At 39.8% G+C, this 22,046-nt stretch overlaps 1 protein-coding gene across 1 annotated transcript in view; it reads left to right on the top strand.

Annotated features, from left to right (window-relative positions):
* UNC5C (unc-5 netrin receptor C) overlaps window positions 1-22,046 on the top strand; it is a 398,459-nt gene that overhangs the window by 307,476 nt on the left and 68,937 nt on the right. The window contains exon 5 of the mRNA XM_007464392.1: window positions 22,006-22,040. Within this exon, the coding sequence (XP_007464454.1) occupies window positions 22,006-22,040 (35 nt within the window). The remainder of the gene's footprint in view (window positions 1-22,005; window positions 22,041-22,046) is intronic.

Raw genomic sequence — 22,046 nt, 5'->3', positions numbered from 1 at the left:
AAGAGGTGCCTTTACTTTGAAAAGTAGAGAGCAGCTTCTCAAGGCAGTTAGTTTTAGGATGCATATGGGTGTTCAAGATAGAAAAATTTATTCCCTTAAATACATTTTTGCTCATGTAACCCTCAGAAAATCTTGAATGCTGCTGGGTACTTGAATCCCAGTTTGAAATCCTCATACCTTCAAACTCTTCTTTATCTAAGTTGAAAACAGTTTTCCCTTAGTTGTTTATATTACTATGTTTTATATTTCATATGGTTGAAGATGTTATTTCTTCAGGTCATTTGCATGTGAAGAGGACCTTCTAATGGTGGAATTAAAAACCAGCTCCACTTAAATACATTTCAAGTCACTGCCAAAAATTTGGGGGGCAGTTTTGGAGAGCAAGGAGGTTTTCCTGATACCCCTGAAGTACACCTAGTCCTAGTGTTAGCTCTGAAAGTAAGTCTCAGTTGGTCCTTGAAGACAGGCCAGGGTAGTGGTGATAACAGAGGGTGGATCCTCTGTCTCTTTCCAGTGGCTCTCACTGCCTCCCTGAAGAACATCAGCCAGAGGCTAGCCCAGGCCCATGTCCTGGAGTAGCTAAGGTGTTTTTTGGTGTCCCACCTTCCTCCAGCCACCATCACATGATCTGGAGCACACTCTGTCAGTGCTGAGGTCTGTGGCACTATAGTTGCCTCCTCTGAGTTCTTTGCTTTGTAGACAAAAAGGAGCCCAGAGTGCAAGTCAGTCCTTAATTCAGATCTATACTACTTTACAAGCTTTGTAAGCCTGTGCAAGTTCTTCTCTATGAGCATCATTTTTCTTACCTGAAAAATGGGTATATAATACCTGTGTCACAGAGCTGTTGTGAGGAACAGAGGTTGTTATGTACATAAAGTACCCTGCTAGGTGCCTGAAATGCCCCCAAAGTGCTGTTTTCCTCCTTTTCACTCAAGGCCAACATGCTCCATCCCTCTCACCCCTTTCTGTTCCCTAAATTACAGCACAGGAAAAATACTTTGCTTTTGAATTCTCCTTAAACCAGGTCACTATTAGTTTGCAATGTGCTCAGGAGCTTCCTGGGTGAAATTTGAAGCTGGCCCCCATAGGGGGAGGTCAGGAAGAGACCCAAGAAAGAGGTCATTCTAGATCGGTATGTGGCAGGTTTAATAAGCAAGGAAACTTACATACAAGGCTTGTCTTGGATGGCCCTAGTATGAGATCTCCACAACTGCACACCAGAATCTTAAAAATTAATATAGAGGCCTCAACTGGGTTCTGTCATTTATACTATCCAGATGGTCTCAACATCACATTACTGTCTAAAAGCTACGTCCTTGGGCAGCTTCTAGTGTGAGAAAGGCAAGCAGAGTGCACATTCCAAGAATGGGAGGGGGTGAAGGACCTCCAGTAGCCCAGGTCCAGCTCACAGGTCAAGCTGTGGGCTCGTCCTCTTGATTACCTCCCCCAACAGTCATGATTCGCATTAGAGACTAGAGGGTGCCCTCTCCACCTCCGGGTTGAATCCCTACCTGCCCCATTTGTTGACTTTTGCTATCCTTTTCCTTTGCCTTAGGAGACAAATCCAAAAAATATTGCTATGATTTATGTCTGAGAGTGTTCTGCCTTTTTTTCTAGTATCTTATGGGTGCCAGTCTTACATTTCGGTTTTTAATCCATTTTGAGTATATTTTTATATATAATATAAGAAGATGTTCCAATTTGATTGTTTTACATGTAGCTGTACATTTTCCCCAGCACCACTTACTGAAGATATTGTATTTACTCCGTTGTATATTGTTGTCATAGATTAATTGACCATAGGTGTTTGGGTTTATTTGTAGGTCATTATTGTGTTCCATTTATCCATATGTCTGTTTTTGTGCCATTCCTATACCAGTTTTTTTTACATTTAAAAAAAAAATTTTATTTTATATTGGAGTACAGTTGATTAACAATGTTGTGTTAGCTTCAGGTGTACAGCAAAGTGATTCAGTTGTACATATACATGTATCTATTTCAATTTTTTTTTCCCCCATTTAGGTTATTGCAGAGTATTGAGCAGAGTTCCCTGTGCTATACAGTAGATCCTTCTTGGTTATCTATTTTAAATATAGCAGTGTGTACATGTCAATCCCACGCTCCCAATCTATCCCTCCTCCCCATCCTTCCCCCCGGTAGCCATAAATTCATTCTCTAAGTCTGTGAGTCTGTTTCTGTTTTGTAAATAAGTTCATTTGTATCATTTTTTTTTAGATTCCACATGTAAGTGTTATCGTATGATATTTTTCTTTCTCTGTTAGACTTACTTCAAGTAGGATGATAATCTCCAGGTCCATCCATGTCGCTGCAAATGGCATTATTTCATTCTTTTTAATGGCTGAGTAATATTCCATTATATATATGTATGTCTTCTTTATCCATTCATCTGTTGATGGACATTTAGGTTGCTTCCATGTCTTGGCTATTGTAAACAGCACTGCAGTGAACATTGGAGTATCCTTTTGAACCATGCTTTTCTCCAGATATATGACCAGGAGTGGAATTGCTGGATCACATGATAGCTCTTCTTTTAGTTTCTTAAAACTAAAAGGGAGGAGGATTCCCTTCTCTCCACACCCTCTCCAGCATATATTGTTTGCCCATACTGTTTTTATTACTGTAGATTTGTTGTCTAGTCTGAAGCCAGGGAGCATGATACCTCCAGGTTTGTTCTTCTTTCTCAAGACTGCTTTGGCTCTTCAGGGCCTTTTGTGGCTCCATAAAACATTTAGGATTATTTGTTCTAGTTCTGTGAAAAAATGTCATGGGTGTTTTGATTGGAATTGCATTAAATCTGTAGTTTGTTTTGGGTAGTATGGACATTTTAGCAATATTCTTCCTTCCATGAAAATGGGATAGCATTCCAATTATTTGTATCATCTTAAGTTTCATTCATCAGTGTCTTATAGTTTTCAGAGTATAGGTCTTTCACCTCCTTGGTTAAATTTATTCCTATGTATTTTACTCTTTTCAATGTGATTTTAAATGGCAGTTTTCTTGCTTTCTATTTCTGATAGTTAATTATTAGCAAATACAAAAGCAACAAATTTTTATATATTACCTTGGATCCTGCAACTTTACTGAATTCATTTATCCTAATAGTTTTTTGGTGGAGACTTTAGGGTTTTCTATATATAGTATCGTGTTATCCGCAAGTACTTCTTCCCCTCCAATTGGAATGCATTTTCTTTTTTGTGTCTCATTCCTGTGGCTAGGACTTGAAATACTGTGTTAAGTAGAAGTGTCAAGAGTGGGCATCCTTGTCTTGTTCCTGATTTTAGAGGAAAAGCTTTCAAGTTTTCACTGTTGAGCATGATGTTAATTGTGGGTTTGTCATAAATGGTCTTTATTATATTGGGATATATTTCTTCCATACCAATTTTGATGATAGTTTTTATCATGAATGGATGTTGAAATTTGTGAAATGCTTTTTGTTTGTCTGTTGAGATGATCATGTGATTTTTATCCTTCCTCTTGCTAATGTGGTGTGTCACATTGATTTGCAGGTACTGAATCATCCTTACATCACTGGAATAAATCCCACTTCATCATGGTGTATGATTCTTTGTATATATTGTTGAATTCAGTTTGCTAATATTTTGTTGAGAATTTTTGCATCTATAATCTCAGAGGTATTGTAATTTCTTGTAGTGTCTTTGTCTGGTTTTGGTATTAGGGTCATAGTGGCCTCATGCAATGAATTTGGGAGTGTTTCCACCTCTTCAAATTTTTGGACTACTTTGAGAAGGGTAGGTATTAGCTCTTCTTTATATGTTTGGCAGAATTCCCCTATGAAGGCATCTGGTCCTGGACTTTTGTTTGCTGGGAGGTTTTTTTGTTTTGCTTTTACAAATTCAGTTTTACTGCTAGTGATTGATCTGTTCAGATTGTTTCTTCCTGGTTCAGTTTTGGAAGATTGTATATTTTTATAAATTTATCTGTTACTTCTAGGTTGTCCAATGTGTTGACATATAACCGTTTTTAGTGTTCTTTTATGACTATTTTTGTATCTCTGTTGTATTGGTTGTTATTTCTCCTTTTTCATTTCTTATTTTGTTTGGGTCCTCCCTCTCCTTCTTGATGAGCCTGGTTAAAGGTTTATCAGTTTTGTTTATCTTTTGGAAAAAACAGCTCTTGGTTTCATTGATCTTTTCTATCTTTTTTAAATCAATATTTTAAAAAATTTCCTCTTTAATCTTTATTATATCTTTCTGCTGACTTTGGGCTTTATTTGTTCTTTTTCTAATTCCTTAGATGGTAAATTAGGTTGTTTATTTGAGGTTTTTCTTGTTTTTTGAGGAAGGCCTTAATTATTATAAACTTCCTTTTTAGAACTGCGTTTGCTGCATCCTGTAAATTTTGGAAAGTTGTTTTGGTAAGTTTTGTTTTCATTTGTCTCAAGGTATTTTCTGTTTTCCTCTGTGGTTTATTCATTGACCCACTGGTTTTGTAGTAGCATTTTGTTTAGTCTCCACATTTTTGTGTTTTTTCCCATTGTAATTACTGTACTTGATTTCTAGTTTCGTATTGTTGTAGTCAGAAAAATGCTTGATATAATTTCTATCCTCTTAAATTTGGTGGGACTTGTTTTGTGGCCTAGAATGTGATCTTTCCTGGAGAATGTTCTGCATGCACTTGAAAATGTGTATTCTGCTGTTTTTGTATGGAATATCCCATAGATACCTATTAAGTCCACCTGGTCTGTTGTGTCATTTAAGATGGCTGTTTCCTTATTGACTTTCTGTCTGGATGATCTGTCCATTGATATAAGTGGGGTGTTAAAGTTCCCTACAATTACTGTTTTATTGTCAGTTTCTCCCTTTATGTTTCTTAATATTTGCTTTGTATATTTTCATGCTCCTATCTTATATGATGATAAGTATAATATCCTCTTCTTGCATTGATCCCCTTTTCATTATAGAGTGCCCTGTGACTTTTGTTATAGTCTTTGGTTTAAAGTCTGTGTTGCCTGATGTGAGTATTGCTGCCCCTACTTTCTTGTTGTTTCCATTTGCATGAAATATCTTTTTCTATCCCCTCACTTTCAATCTGTGTGTGATTAGCTCTGAAGTGTCTTTTAAATAGCATCTCAGTAGTTCTTGTTTTTTATATACAGTCAGCCACCCTACATCTTTTGATTGGAGCCTTTGGTCCATTGACATTTAAAGTGATTATTGATAGGTATGTTCTTACTGCCATTTTGTTACTTCTTTTCTTTTTTCAATTTTTATTTTATATTGGAGTATAGTTGATTAACAATGTTCTGTTAGTTTTAGGTGTACAGAAAAGTGACTCTGTTATGCAAATACATATATCCACATTTATTTTAGATTCTTTCCCCATATAGGCCATTACAGAGTACTGAGTAGAGTTCCTTGTGCTATACACTAAGTCTTTCTTAATTATCTGTTTTACATATAGTAATGTGTATGTGTCAATACCAGTCTTCCAATTTTTAGCCCCCCCGCCCCACCCCCGGTAGCCATAAGTTTATTTTCTACATCTGTAACTCTATTTCGGTTTTGTAGATAAGTTCACTTATAGTCTCTTTTTAGATTCCACATAAAAGCAGTATCATATGATATTTTTCTTTGTCTCACTTCACACAGTATGACAATCTCTAGGTCAAACCATGTTGCTGCAAATGACATTATTTTGTTCTTTTTTATGGCTGAGTAATATTCCATTGCAGATACGTACCACATCTTCTTTATCCACTCATCTCTCGATGGACATTTAGATTGCTTCCATGCCTTGGCTGTTGTAAACAGTGCTGCAGTGAACATTGAGGTGCATGTATCCTTTCAAACCATGCTTTTCTCCAGATACATGCCCGGGAGTGGGATTGTTGGATCATATGGTAGCTCTGTTTTTAGTTTCTTAAGGAACCTCCATACTGTTCTCCATAATGGCTGTACCAATTTACATTCCCAACAATAGTGTAGGAGGATTCCCTTCTCTCCACACCCTCTCCAGCATATATTGTTTGTCCATACTGTTTTGATTACTGTAGCTTTGTTGTATAGTCTGAAGTCAGGGAGGATGATACCTTCAGGTTTGTTCCTTTTTCTCAAGATTGCTTTGGCTATTTGGAGCCTTTTGTGGTTCCATAAAACATTTAGGATTATTTGTTCTAGTTCATTCTGTGGGTTGTCTTTTTGTTTTGTTTATGTTTTTCTTTGCTGTGCAAAAGGTTTTCAGTTTAATTAGGTACCATTTGTTTATTTTTGGTTTTATTTCCATTGCTTCAGGAGATGTACCTAAAAAGATTTTTTTGTGATTTATGTCAAAGAGTGTTCTGCCTATGTTTTCCTCTAAGAGTTTTTTTAGTATCCAGTCTTACATTTAGGTCTTTAATCTATTTTGAGTTTATTTTTATGTATGGTGTTTAAGAGTTTTCTAATTTCCTTTTTTGTTACATTCAGGTGTCCAGTTTTCCCAGCATCATTTGTTGAAGAGTATGTCTTTCCTCCATTATATAGTTTTGCCTCCTTTGTCATATATTAATTGAGCATAAATGCATGGGTTTATTTCTGGGCTTTCTATCCTGTTCCATTGATCTATATTTCTGTTTTTGTGTTAGTACCATACTATTTTGATGACTGTAACTTTGTAGTATATATAGTCTGAAGTCAGGGAGCCTGATTCCTCCAGCTCTATTTTTCTTTCTCAAGATTGCTTTGGCTATTTCGGGTCTTTTGTGTCTTCATCCGAGTTTTAAGATTTTTTTTGTTCTAGTTCTGTGAAGAATGTCATTGGTAAGTTGATAGGGGTTGCATTAAATCTCAAGATTGCCTTGGGAAGTATAATCATTTTGACAATATTGATTCTTCCAATCCAAGAACATGGTATATCTTTCCATTTTTTTTGTGTTGTCTTCGATTTCTTTCATCAGTGTCCTATAGTTTTCGGAGTATAGGCTGTCTCATGAGTTAAGTTGATTCCTAAGTATTTTATTCTTTTTGATGTGATGGTAAATGGGATAGTTTCTTGAATTTCTCTTTCTGATCTTTCGTTGTTAGTGTATAGAAATGCAACAGATTTCTGTGTATTAATTTTGTAACCTGCAACTTTACCAAGTTCATTGATGAGCTCTAGTAGTTTTCTGGTAGCGTCTTTAGTAATTTTATGGGTAGTATTATGTCGTCTGCAAACAGTGAGTTTTTCTTCTTCTTTTCTAGTTTGGATTCCTTTTATTTCTTATTCTTTTCTGATTTCTGTGGCAAGAACGTCCAATACTATGTTGAATAAAAGTGGCAAGAGTGGACATCCTTGTTTTGTTCTTGATCTTAGAGGAAATGCTTTTACATTTTCACCATTGAGTTTGATGTTAGCTGTAGGTTTGTCATATATAGCCTTTATTATGTTGAGGTATGTTCTCTCTGTGCCCACTTTCTAGACAGTTTTTATCATAATTGGGTGTTGAGTTTTGTCAAAAGCCTTTTCTTCTATGAGATGATCATATGGTTTTCATTCTTCAGTTTGTTGATGTGTTGTTTCACATTGATTGATTTGGGGATAATGAAAACTCCTTGCATCCCTGGGATAAATCCCACTCGATCATGGTGCATGATCCTGTTAAAGTATAACAGGATTTGGATTGCTAGTATTTTGTTGAGGATTTTTGTGTCTATGTTGATCAGTGATATTGGCCTGTAATTTTCTTTTTTGTGTGTGATATCTTTGTCTGGTTTTGGTATCAGGGTGATTGTAGGCTCATAGAATGAGTTTGGGAGTGTTCCTTTGTCGGTGACTTTTTGGAATAGTTTCAGAAGGATAGGTGTTAACTCTTCTCAAGATGTTTGATAGAATTCACCTGTGAAGCTATCTGGTCCTGTACTTTTGTTTGTTGGAAGTTTTTTAATCACAGTTTCAATTTCAGTATTTGTCATAGGTCTGTTTGTATTTTCTGTTTATTCCTGGTTCAGTCTTGGGAGATTGTACCTATCTAAGAATTTGTCCATTTCTTCCAATTTGTCCATTTAATTGGCATATAGTTGCTTGTGGTAGTCTCTTATGATCCTTTGTATTTCTGTGGTGTCCGTTGTAGCTTCTCTGTTTTCATTTCTAATTTTATTGATCTGAATCCTCTTCCTTTTTTTCTTGATGAGTCTGGCTAAAGGTTTTTCAATTTTGTTTATCTTTTCAAAGAACCAGTTTTTAGATTCATTGATCTTTTCTATTGTTTTCTTCATTTCTATTTCCATTTATTTCTGCTCTGATTTTTATGCTTTCATTCCTTCTACTAACTTTGGGTTTTGTTTGTTCTTCTTTCTCTAGTTGCTTTAGATGTAAGGATAGGTTCTTTATTTGTGATTTTTCTTGTTTCCTGAAGTAAGGTTGTATTGCTATAAACTTCTCTCTTAGAACTGCTTTTGCCATGTCCCATAGGTTTTTGGATCATTGTGCTTTCGTTTTCATTTGTCTCTAGGTATTTTTTGATTTCCTCTTTGATTTCTTCAGTGATCCATTGGTTGTTCAGCAGCATATTTTGTAGTCTCCATGTGTTCGACAGTTTGTTTTTTTTCTTGTAGGTGATTTCTAATCTCATAGTGTTGTGCTTGGAAAAGATGCTTGGTATGATTTCAATTATCTTAAATTTACCGAGGCTCACTTCATGGCCCAGCATGTGATCGTCTGTGTACTTGAGAAGAATGTGTATTCTGCTGCTTTTGGATGGGATGCTCTATAAATATCACTTAAGTCTATCTGGTCTAATGTGTCATATAAGGCCTATATTTTCTTATTGATTTTCTGTCTGGATGATCTATCCATTGATTAAAGTGGGGTGTTAAAGTCTCAGCTATTACTGTGTTACTTTCAATTTCTTCTTTTATGGCTGTTTGTATTTGCCTTATATATTGAGGTGCTCCTATGTTGGGTGCATATATGTTTACAATTATTACATCTTCTTGAATTGATCGCTTGATTATATGTAGTGTCTTTCTTTATCTCTTGTTACAGTCTTTATTTTGTAGTCTATTTTGTGATATGAGTATTTATGCTCCAGCTTTCTTCTGATTTCCATTTGCATGTATATCTTTTTCCATCCTCTCATTTTCAGTCTGTATGTGTCCCTAGGTCCGAAGTGGGTCTCTTGTAGACATCATGTATATGGGTCTTATTTTTGTATTCATTCAGCCAATCTATGTCTTTTGCTTGGAGCATTTAATCCATTTATATTTGAGGTAGTTATTGATATGTATGTTCTTATTGCCATTTTGTTAATTGTTTTGGATTTGTTTTTGTAAGTTTTTCTTTCCTTCCTCTTTTGTTCTCTTGTGATTAGATGACTGACTTTAGTGTTGTATTTGGATTACTTTTTCTTTTGTGTGTGTGTGTCTATTGTAGATTTTTGGTTTGTGGTTACCATGAGGTTATGATTTAGCAGTGTGTATATAAATAGGATTGTTTCAAGTTGCTGTTCTTTTCATTTCAAATGCATTTCCAGTGTCCCTCATTTGTGCCCTCTTCCTCATAATTGATGGTTTTGATATCATATTTGTGTGTGGATGATTTACTACCTTTACTGTTTGTCTTCACTGGTGAGCTTTTCCATTCATAATTTTCTTGTTTCTAGTTGGGGCCTTTTCTATTCCTCCTAGAGAAGTTCCTTTAGCATTTGTTGGAAAGCTGGTCTGGTGGTGCTAAATTCTCTTAGCTTTTGCTTGTCTGTAAAGTTTTTGATTTCTCTGTCGAATCTGAATGAGAGCCTTGATAGGTAGAGTATTCTTGGTTGCAGGTTCTTCCCTTTCATCACTTTAAATATATCATGCCACTCCTTTCTGGCCTGCAGATTTCTACTGAGAAATCAGCTGATAACCTTATGGAAGTTCCCTTGTATGTTATTTGTTGCTTTTTCCTTGTTGATTAAAAATTTTTTTCTTTGTCTTTATTTTTTATCAATTTAATTACTGTGTGTCTCGGTGTGTTCCTCCTTGGGTTTATCCTACCTGGGACTCTGTACTTCCTGGACTTTGGTGATTGTTTCCTTTCCCATGTTAGGGAAGTTTTCAGGTTATTATCTCTTCACATATTGTCTTAGGTCCTTCCTCTCTCTCTTCTCCTTATGGGACCCCCATATTTGAATGTCAGTGCATTTTTTTTTTGTCCCAGAGGTCTCTTAGATTGTCATCATTTCTTTTCATTCTTTTTTCTTTATTCTGTTCTGTGGCAGTGATTTCTACTCTTCTGTCTTCCAGCTCACTTATCCTTCCTCAGTTATTTTGCTGTTGATTCCTTCCAGTGTATTTTTCATTTCAGTTATTGTATAGTTCATCTATGTTTGTTCTTTAGTTCTTCTAGGTCTTTGTTAGACATTTCTTGTATCTTCCTGATCTGTGTCTCCATTCTTTTTCTGAGATCTTGGATCACCTTAACTATCGTTACTCTGAATTCTTTTTCAGGTAGATTGCCTATTTCCACTTCACTTAGTTGTTCTTCTGGGGTTTTATCTTGTTCCTTCATCTGGCACATAATCCTCCGCTACCTCATTTTGTCTAACTCTCTGTGATTGTGGTTTCTGTGCCACAGGCTGCATGGTTGTAGTTGTCCTTGCTTCTTCTGTCTGCCCTCTGGTGAATGAGGCTGTCCAAGAGGCTTGTGCAGGTTTCCTGGTGGGAAGGACTGTTTCCTCCCCAGTTGTGGGTGGAGCTGGGTCTTGTCCCTCTGGTGTGTTGGGCCATGTTGAGGGGTGAGGGGTGTGTTTAGGGGACATCTTTGTGCTCAGGAAGACTCTAAGAAGTCCACCTGCTGATAGGTGGGAATGTGTTCCCAGCCTTTCAGTGTTTTGGCCTGAGGCATCCCAGAACTGGAGCCCACATGCTGTTGAGTAGGGTCAGGTCCTGGCGAGATAATGGCGGCCTCCAGGAGGGCTCATGCCAATGAGTACACCCCAGAACTACCGCCACCTGTGTCTTTGTCCCCTCAGTGAGCCATAGTCGCCCCCCATGTCCACAGGAGACCCTCCAATACTAGCAGGTAGGTCTGGCCCAGTCTCATATGAGGTCACTGCTTTTTACCCTGAGTCCTGGTGCACACGATACCTTATTTGCAGCCTCCAGTAGTGGAGTTTCCGTTTCCCCCAGTCCTGTGGAATTTCCGTGATGAAACCCTGGTAACCTCAAAGCCAGATTCTCTGGGGACTCCTCTTCCTGTTACCAGACCCCAAGGCTGGGGAACCTGATGTGGAGCTCAGAACTTTCACTCCTGTGGGAGAATTTCTGTGGTATAATTATCTTCCAGTTTGTTGGTCACCCACTCAGTAGGTATCGGATTTGATTTTATCATGATTGTGCCCCTCCTACTGTCTTGTGGCTTCTTCTTTGTCTTTGGATGTAGGGCATCTTTTTTGGTAGGTTCCAGCATTTTTTTGTCCATGGTTTCTCAGCAGTTAGTTGTAATTTTGGTGTTTTTTTAAGAAGAGGGGAGCTCATGTCCTTCTACCCCACCGTTTTGTCTCTGTACCCTTGTTATTTCTTTTCTGGTTGTTTTTGTAGTTCTTGTCTGTTCTTTTAGTTTCTTCTCTTGTGGTTTGATGATTTTCTTTTTTGGTATGCTGGTGTTCCTTTCTCTGGCTCTTGGGTATTTGTTGTAGGTTTTGATTTGTGGTAATCATGCGGTCCATATATGTTGACCTATAACTATATCTACTTGTTTTAAAATAGTAGTCACTTAAGTTCAAAATCATTCGAAAATATCTACATTTTTTTATTCCTCTCCCTCACATGTCATGTTTTTGATGTCATATTTTACACCTTTATGTTTGTCTGTTCAGTGTCTGTTGTAGTTATACTTGATTTAAAATTTTTTTTCTTTTAGTCTTCATACTAGCTTATTTAAGTGGTTGATCCATAGCCTTTACTATATATTTGCCTTTACTCGTGGGATTTTTCTTTTCCTTTAGATTCTTACTATTTGTTGTAGTCTTTTCACTGACCCCTTAACATTTCTTTTAGGGTAGGTTTAGCACTGATGAACTTCTTAGTCCTTGCTTTCTGAGAAGTTCTTTACCTCTCCTTCAATTCTGAATTATAATCTTGTTGGGTAGTGTATCCTAAGTTGGAGGTTTTTCTGTTTCAGTGCTTTAAATATATCATGCCACACCCTTTTGGCCTGCAATGTTTCTGTAGGAAAATCAGCTAATAGCCTTGTGGAGGTTCCCTTGTATATGATTCTTTTTTTTGTCTTGCTGCCTTTCGAACTCTCTTTTACTCTTGCTGTTTTAATTATGACATGTCTTGGTGTGGGTCTGTTTGGGTTTGTCTGTATCTGAATATCTGTTTCAGGTTCAGGAAGTGTTCAGCAATAATTTCCTCAAATGCATTTTCAGTCCTTTTCTCTCTCTCCTCACCTTCTGGGCCCCCTATAATTCTTATATTGGTACACTTGTCTCAAAGGTCTGTTAAATTACTGTCATTAAAAATTTTTTTTCTGTTCTGATTGGGTGATTTCCATTCTATCTTCTGGATCACTTATGCATTCTTCTGGATCACTTAGTCTGCTGTTAATTCCTTGTAGTGTGTTTTTCATTTCAGTTATTGTATTCTTATGTGCTGACTGGTTCTTTTTTATTTTCTAGTTCTTTGTTAAAATTCTCATTGTGTTCATGTGTTATTTTCCCTAATTCAGTTAGCATTCTCATTACCAATGTTTGAACTCTTTATCTGATAAATTATTTGTTTCATTGCTTGCTTTTCCAGGGTTTTTCTCTTATTCTTTCATTTGAAACAAATTTCTCTGTCTTCTCATTTTGCTTAACTTTCTGTCTCTGTGGTATTAGGTGAAACAATTACCTATTCTGGTTTTGAAGTAGTGTTCTTATATGGGAGCATCCCTGTACAATATGTGTGACTTTGGTGGAGGAGCTGGATCTGACATGATTATGACTCACATCTTCCCTGAGGGTATGGCAGCTTTCACCTTTGTACGAGCTGAGATGGAGGTGCTAGAGCCAGAGCCAAGCATGAGCTGGGGTTTCTCCTCTGCCCAGTGGCGAACACCACCCTATTAGGGGCAGAGGCAGGTCCCAAGTTGCTGGAGCAGAAACCTTGAGGGTCAGTTCCCAGCTGGTTCCATTTCCTCTAAGTGTCTGCTCTCTCCCCTCCCAGCACCTGCACTCTCACCCCAACGGGGAGCAGTGCTGGAGCAAGAGAAGTGGGTACTTGGTGTGGTTGGGGCACAGTCTGTGGTGGCTCCATCCCCATGCAGGGTCCAGGACCACGCCCCATGCGCTGCCTCCGCAAGCACCAGCAATGGCTGCCCTCGCCCCATTCGGATGTGTTCTGGGTCCCAGTCCGCTCTTTCACAGCTGTGTGCTCCCCTCGGCCACTGCGGCACTCCTCCTAGCGTGGAGCTGTGCTGTGGAGCAGGAGGGGCCAGAGCAGGTGCTTGGCTCAGGCTCCGGCATGTGCTGGGGCAGTTGCGGGACACTGGCCAAGGCCCCGGAAGTTTCAACCCGCTTCTTCTGCCTTGTTTCTGGGAGTAAGGAAGCATCTGCACAGTCTTCACAAGCAGAGTTTAGGTTCCTTACAGCCCTCCTGTTTGTCCCACTTGTTTTCAAACCAGCTAAGGGGACTTCTCTTCCCACTGTTGGACCCTAGGGCTGGGGCACCCAATATGTGGCTTGAACTACCCACTCCCTAGGGCAGATCTTTCTCCTTGTAATCTCCATTTTTCTCTATGTCCCCTTCCAGGGGCACAGGTTCTGACCCGATCGTGCGTCTCTTCCCTTCTTACTCGATTCTGTGAGGATCTTTCTTATAGCCTTGGCGGTACAAGAGTCTTTCTGCCGGTCTCCAGTTTGTATTCAGTGAGAATTGCTCCATATGTAGATATGTTTTTGATGTGTTCATGGGGGGAGGTGAACGCCACATCCTCCTACTCCACCATTTTTTTTTTTTTTTGCGGTACGCAGGCCTCTCAATGTTGTGGCCTCTCCCGTTGCGGAGCACAGGCTCCGGACGCGCAGGCTCAGCGGCCGTGGCTCACGGGCCCAGCCGCTCCGCGGCATGTGGGATCCTCCCGGACCAGGGCACAAACCCGTGTCCCCTGCATCGGTAGGCAGACTCCCAACCACTGCGCCACCAGGGAAGCCCCCTACTCCACCATTTTGATCTCTCCTTTCACTTTTGTTTTTAGATGAATGCCACTTCTCTGTTTTTTTGTAGAGTTGTTTGGATTTTGTCCCAGCTCCTTTAGAATATTCTTAATGTAATACTAATAATAATTTAGGAATATTGACTACATGCCAATCACTAAGTAATTTGTGTATTAATTCATTTGATCCTCAAAAACCTTATGGAATCAATTTTATAATTACCCTCATGTTATAAATGAGGACTCTGGGGCACATAGAAGAAAAGAAATTTTCCCAAGAGAGGCACAGAAGTGGGTTTTGAACCCAGGCAGTCTGGCCTGAGAGCAGCCCTCTCATCTGGTACTGGAGGAACTGCTTCTTTCAGTAAGATTCTCAGTGGCACACAATGGGATAATCAATATCAAACAGCAACCAAATATGCACACAGGATGTCCTAACATTTCCTCATAATTTTTTTTTTTTTTTTTGCGATATGTGGGCCTCTCACTGTCGTGGCCTTTCCCGTTGCCGGACGCGCAAGCTCAGCGCCCATGGCTCACGGGCCCAGCCGCTCCGCGGCATGTGGGATCCTCCCGGACCGGGGCACGAACCCGTATCCCCTGCATCGGCAGGCGGACTCTCAACCACTGCGCCACCAGGGAGGCCCTCCTCATACTTATTTTTATTACCTGTTAACAAAATCCTATGTCTTCATAAACACTTGAGTAAATTACTTCAAATATGTTCCAAATTATTGAAAAGACCGCAGTTACTGAGCCACAAGGACAGAAACAGTGCTTTGCCTCACTGCAGCCCTGACAAGTTATGGTTTATGGGCAAAGCCTTTTATTGTTTTCTGAACTTCAACCTACTTTTCTCTCTTTTTGAATGTTTTATACATAGCTAAAAATAACTTCTAACTCAGAAAGACTTCTCCCTTGTATAAATCAAATGGTTTGGTAAATGGGAGGGGTGAGAAGGAGCCAAGTCTCAGGGTGAAGTCAACGAGAAGCACTGAAATGAACAATATACGAACAGAATTCAGAGGCCAGACCCAAGTACTGACTCCTGATTAACCAAGATTAGCTTACAAATAAGTAGCATTGCAAAAGTATAAGTAAATACTTAAATATTCAATACAATTAATTTCTAGCACTACAAAAGATACTGTATTGTTTCTTAGGATTTTACATACAGTTTATGTAAGGAGACTCACTGTAAAATTACTTCAAATGGAAGAGTGTCACTTTATTTGATGGTGTTGAGTGCTGGAGATACTGCATGAAAAGGATATATATTTTTAATAAAAGAATATATCTGTAAGGCTTTTATATTGATATATCTTGCTGATTCAGACAGCCCTTTACACGATAAACAGAATTATTCTCACACATTGTTTTCCCTCCCATACATCCTTTCCTGAGTTTTTAATTAACCAAAATGGGAATAAATGTTGTTTTATCCTTTTAATCAATATCTGTGTTCTGTTTTTAGTGCTGTGATCTAAGAGAAGCAGAAGTAATGAGGGTTTTATTGTTGTTATTTTTGTATTTCAGAACTTTAGAGGAAAAAAATCACCCTTTTCATGGAAATAACTGGAGTATTTTGAGCAATTTAGCTATTGTAGAGAATCATGCTCTACTATCTGGATTCCTTGTAAGATCAGGCAAATCAACTCATCATTATCCTTTCAGCCCTTAAATCTTGTCTGCCTCCTTTATCCCTGATCTACACACAGGTCCCCAGGCCAGAAACGAGATGGTTTTGTCTTGCACCCTCTTTTCCACATACAGGCAACTCTTCTGCCATATCCCTTGCCCCTTCAGATTACTTTCTGTATCCATTCTTTTCTCCCCAGTCCCCTTGGTCCTTCCTTAATTCAGTCTTCATGGTCTTTCACCAGGACTACGACAGTAACCTTTTTAACTGCTTTCCAGCTTCCACTGTGCCACCCTAGTAATTCACACTGCCCCCTAAAATAGTCATTCTTAAAGCAAAGCATCGTAATGCCTCTTCTCTTTAAACCCCTCAGTGGATCACAGCATGGGAGTCCTTCAGTGATTTCCTGAAAGCAACTTCTCCATCCTTGTTCAGCTTGCCCTGGCTGTGCAGCTAAGACCACTGTCCAGTGCTCAGACTCCCCAGGAGGATTCAAGCCTGTGTGAAGCACCTGCTGCTTCCTCTTCCTGAAATATCCTCTTCATCCTTCATCCCACGCCTTCCTTCGCCTTCCCAACAAGCTTAACTCCATCCCTGAGAAACTGGTTCAAATGTCCTCTCCTCACATAATTTGAACCCCGATATGCTTCCATCCTTGCACATGTCTGTTGTTTCTCTGTCACATTGTAATTACTAGTTTATAGGTTTGTCTTCTTACGTAGTGAATGCTACATAAGCATAAGGGAAGCACTTATCTGATTTTTCCCTTTATCCCGCAACACTTGACACATAGTACATAGTACTATGCGTAGTACATAGTACGTACTCAGTGTTTGCGGAATGGAATTGAAATAACAAAGTGCATCTTTGTTTATTGAAATTGAAAGTTCTTGGGAAGCTGTGTTACAGTCTCAGGTTTACTGTGATCACCTAGAATCTGTGCTTACTAGATGAAATTCCACAATAATTACTCAAACACCTTAAAATTCTGCAGCAGACATACAGGTATAATGTGGGCTAGAGAGTTCCATTTTCAAAGATGCCTTAGTTAAAACATGTTGGCCACTGGACACTTCAGACTCATACTTATAAATGGCAGTGAAACACTGGAGGTCCCCTAGCATCATTCCAGAGGCCCTCTTCTATGTCATGATTTCTCCAATGAGTCCACTTGGAGGCCGGGCCAGCTCTGTAGGATTTGACCTTAGGCAGTGGAGATTTGTGTTCTTAATCTCCAGCAGAACTTAGCTAGAAGGGATGTTTAAAATTGCTCTCACCGTATATATTCATTATTAAATTTGACAGTTAAAGCACCAACTTTATGGAGATCTAAAAATATGTATAACAGACTTGACCCTACTACATGTGTTGTTTTGTCCATACATTTAGCAAATACTAATTAAGCACCTACTATCTGCCAATTCCAGGCCACGGGACTATAACAGTGATCAAAAAATAGACCCAAATCCGTGGAGCTTACATTCTGGTAGAGGAGACAACTAACAAGTAAAATACAGACTATATGAGATGAAGAAAATAAAAGAGAGTGAGGGATTGCAAGCATACTCAGAGGGAGATGTTGCAGTTTTAAAGGTTGATTAGGAAGTGACTCACTGAGAAGGTGACATCTGAGTAAAGATCTGAAGGAGAGAAGAGAGCAGACTTATTGGGGGAAAGATTATTCCAGGCAGCTGTACCAGCAGACTCAGCATCCCCAAGGCAGGAGCACCCCTGATGTGTGTAAGAACCAGCAAAGGAGTCAGCGTCTAAAAAGATGAGAGAAAGGGAGAGAGTAAACTACGTGATCTCAGAGAGGTCAGGGTTCCTGGTGATGCAGAACCTTGTGGGTCCTTGTAAGGATTTTGGGGTTGACACTGAGCAACATAGGGGGCCACTGCAGGGTTGGAGATGAGGTATAGCATGATCTGACTTAGGGTTTAAGGATCACTCTACTGTGTTGAGAGTAGATGTTAGGACCAAGGGGAAAAGTAAAGATATAGACGGAAAGTTGTTGCAGTAATCCAGGAGAGAAATGATGGTGATCTGCTTGGGGAAGGGAGTGGTGCTGAGGGGACAAGAAATGGTTAGGTTCTGATATGCTGCTCTGACATCAAATCAGCAAAGGGGAGAGGAAGAGAGTAGTCAAGGCCAAGCCTGAGGTTTCTGTCTAAGTTACTAGAAGGATGGAGTTGGCCTTAACTGAGACGGGTAAGGTGGTGGGAGGAACAGCTTTGGAGGGCAGTTCAGGGGATCGTTATCAGACAACCCAGTGGAGTTGCAAGAAGGCAGTTGGATTAATGAGTCTGAAGTTCAAGGCCGGGGTCTAGACTGGAGATAAATTTAGGAGTCATCCACATGAGACTGGATGAGCTCACCAAGAAAGTGAATATGGATGGGAAATAGAAAAAAGAAGAGGTCCAAGGACAGAGCTACCCAGGAAGAACAGACCTAAACCCAAGGAAGCTGTGGGGGAATGGGGGGAGATGGGACAAAAACTAAGAAAGTGCCCCGTCTGGAGAAAGCAGGCAAGGAGGAGGGAGAAACCGATGGGGTCAAATGCTGCTGCTGAGTCAAGTCAAGTACTAAAACCTCACCAGTCCATCTAACAAAGTGAAAGTAATTGGTACCTTGGAAAGAGAGCAGTTCTAACATTGGAGGTCAGTGTGAATTAGAGTGGATTCAGTAGAGATGAAGAGGACAGGAGCTGGAGAGAATGTACAAACAAGTATTCCAAGGCGTCTTTTAAGGTGAGCAAAGGAACGTGGGGGTGACTAAAGGCAGAAATGAGTGGGGAGGGATTTTCTTTTAAGTTGTGTAAAGTAACCGTGTGTCTGTATGCTGGTGGAAATGATTCTGTGTAGTGGGACATTCATGATGTAAGAGAGGAGAATTCCCGGGGCTTGCCCTTGAATAAGAGAACAGGATTGGGATGCAGACTACAAGTGAGAGGTGACACATAGGAGCAGAGAGCTGCCCTAGTAACAGGAGGGAGGGTGCAGAACAGGGGTGGTAGGTGGGTAGTGGGAGCTTTGGGAGATGTCTGGTGATTGTCAGTTTTCTCTGTGACGTGGATATCTTGGTCACTGGCCGAAAGTGAGGATAGCGGGGGAGGTAGTGTTTAAGCAGAGAGGAGAGGGTGTGAAATAGCTGTCTAGGAGTGTGGGACAGTGAACAGACGATGAAAATACCGTACCATCTTTTGGAAGAATTTAGGGCCCACTTGAGTTCTGTCATCATGAACGTAAGATTACACCATGCAGCATGGCTTTGCACAGCCACTTTTCCCTGCAGGGATGTGAAGGTAGAGCAGACAATGTGGATCAAGGAGGACACTTACTGAATCCCCAGGCCTCGTGGTACTTTGGGTTTGGGAAATCAGACATCCGCCCTTGAGAGGACTCTAGAAGAAACGGCATGCATCATGAAGAGCTAGGATTTAGTTAGAAAAAAGTGAAGAAAACAATCTGAACAGAGGTTGAAATTTTGGAAGATGTTGGTGCCGTGTTCCAAGGTAGTGAGGAAGGGTTTCAAAAGTTTTGGAGGGTGGGTGATGGAGACGTGCCGGACAAGATGGTGATTCTAGTGCAGGAGGTGAGTGAAGACCTGTGGTCCAGACCTGAGCTTCTCCTGGAGATCATGTCTCAAAACAGGACTTGGTGACAAGACTGGGAGTTCTGGGGCATAGGGAGCTGGGAGGGGGGCATCTTGCTAAAAGCCCAAGTCCTTGGGCCCTTCTTCATTCCTACAACTCTTTTCTCTCTGTAGATGTCATTGTTTCTTCAAACAGAGGCATACAGGCAAGCCCAGTGTAGAGAATAAATCGAAGCAGAGTTTCCCTGGGTGAAAGCCAGAATTAGGGGAGGAGGGCCATGTCCCTCACAGGATTCAGGGTTACTGCCTCAGCATTTCTAGGGGTCCTCGTATCTCAGGTCATAATCACTGCTCCGATGTTGACGAGAGACACCTGAGGAAAATAACAGAGTCACGTATGAGAAAGTAGAGATCATATACCCAGTAATCACGCCAAGTCTTTTTAGATCTTTTGCCAGCAGTGCAGAATCCCTTTTTTCTTCCACATAATAAACTTTTCAAATAAACAGGTGGTTTGCAGTATCCCTTGGGATCTCTTTGTGTCATTTACGATCAGTATAGCATTACTGTTGTTAACTATTATGTACATAGAAGAAACCATAGTTTCGAACAGTCCTGACTTAGATCAGGTTCTCCAGAAGTAAACCACAAGGCAGAGGTTTGAATGCAAATGGTTTGTTATAGAAGTGCTCCCAGGAGAGTCCTGTAAGTGGGTGGAGCAAGCAGGAGAGTAAAGGAGCCCAGAAAGTATACATTTAGAAGATGTCTCAAGGAGGTAGCTTCAGCGCGCACCCTGCAGGGCAGCTCTGGAGAGTAACAACTCAGGTTCCAACCTGATTGGACACAGGGCTTGTTTCCACAACTGTGAGGTCACAGCAAAGGAGAAAGCTAGGGGGGGAGCTGTGAACCCCTAGGTACTTCGAAGCAAAACATCTAGGAGCCTGAGGGCCATCCTTCAAAGCAAAATAGAAGGTGTGCGTTCTTGAAAGAAAATTGCACATGCCCGGGCGCGTGCCCCCCCCGCCACACACACACGGGATCTAAGAACAAATCAGGGGAGCCCAACAGGACCTTCTGTAAGTGGAAAGCTTTCTTTCGAACGGCAAAGATAATCGGTGTAAAGATTAGCTTCAGAAGATATTAACGTCAGCTTTCAATTATCATCAAGCAGTTTTCTAATAGTCTGAATCTCGCTCCCTTTCCTGTTGCACTTGTAGCAAGATCATATTACCGCACATGTAGGGCCGAAGTTTGAGAAAACCCGGGTCAAGTGAGTGTGCATCTCTCATCAAATATATCCAAGCACAGGACTGAATGTGCTGTCTTTATTGAAAACAAAATGCATGTTTTAAAACTCCCCTGTTTTAGATGGATTTCACTCTTTCTCACTTCCATTAGTGTAAATATCAACACTGTTTAGCTATTTCAAAATTTACATCATTACAAATAGTTACTCTTATCTACATCCTCATATGTTTATTTCAAGATGATTGTATTTTATTTTTCCCTTTAAATTTTGTCCTCTCTTCTAAGGATTAGGGAAGCATTGTTTTAGAGTCCCTGTGTTAGATGTAATTTAGAGCTGTGTAACATCCAGCCCACTGACAGATTTAGAGATTAATTTCCAGACCTATTGTGGTGCAAGGGAAGCTCCTTAAGATTTTGAAAATGGCAATACTGTTGACTCCCTACCACTAAAGGTTACTTGCATGGGTATCTACACTAATGTAAAAGGAAAGTTTAAGTGTGGTAAATATCAGTGTTGTTTTGCTTTATGGAAAAACCCGTGCATAGGGGGAAAATGCAATTTATGAAACAAGAAATAGTTTATCCTTCATAAGGACATCTTATACAGATATATTTCCCTCCTTTCATTCTGTAAGGATAACATTGCTCTTGCTAAACTGATATTTGCACAGGAAAAATAGTTCAATAGTTTTGAACAGTCATGTCTTAGGTCAGGTTCTCCAGAAGCAAACCGTAAGCCAAAGATTTGATGCTAGAGATAGACAAAAAGAAATTTGACTATGACTTATATGCTATTTAGATTATATTGAGAGTTAGTAGAAAACCTTCTTTTTTTTTTCCTCCCAAGATTTTGGCTTAGATACATCTCTAAATATGTGTTTGCTATATTTTAAAGTAAGTACACTTTTAGGGGAATTTAATCCATATGTTACACATAAATCATCCAAATGTTGTTCTATTAGAGCTACACGATGTCTAAGATGCCTTTTGAGCTTTTAAATAGTCCTTATATTCTCTGCTGAAAAGCAGCAGGTAAGTTGCCAAGAGTAAACAAATCAAATAGCAAAAGGTTTGAGTTCAGTTTGAAATGCTTAGCCTATTATTTTTGATTGGGTTCTGAACTTGGCAATGCACATCCCCAATTCCTGCCTGGAGGGCAAAGTGAAAACAATTTGAACACTGTATTTCCCAGTTGGGTCATTGACATTTGAGAATAATGTGGTACAGACAGAATCAGCATGTTTGGCAGGTAAGTGATACTTAATGTGACCTCAGAAAGTTACTTTCTCCAGTTTGCAGAAGTTCCTGGCATGGAACAATGTTATTCACACTGCAAAACAAAAGTTAGGACAGACAGCCATCAAGGGATCCATACTGGGAATTTATCTGTTTCTCTCGTGCATCTTTAGGTGGAATGGTTGAAAAATGAAGACATCATTGATCCTGCTGA

Source organism: Lipotes vexillifer, unplaced genomic scaffold (genome assembly GCF_000442215.2).
Source record: "Lipotes vexillifer unplaced genomic scaffold, Lipotes_vexillifer_v1.1 scaffold1346, whole genome shotgun sequence".
Taxonomy (NCBI): domain Eukaryota; kingdom Metazoa; phylum Chordata; class Mammalia; order Artiodactyla; family Lipotidae; genus Lipotes; species Lipotes vexillifer.
Note: the sequence above shows the minus strand (reverse complement) of the source record. Positions and strands in the feature narration are given on the sequence as shown.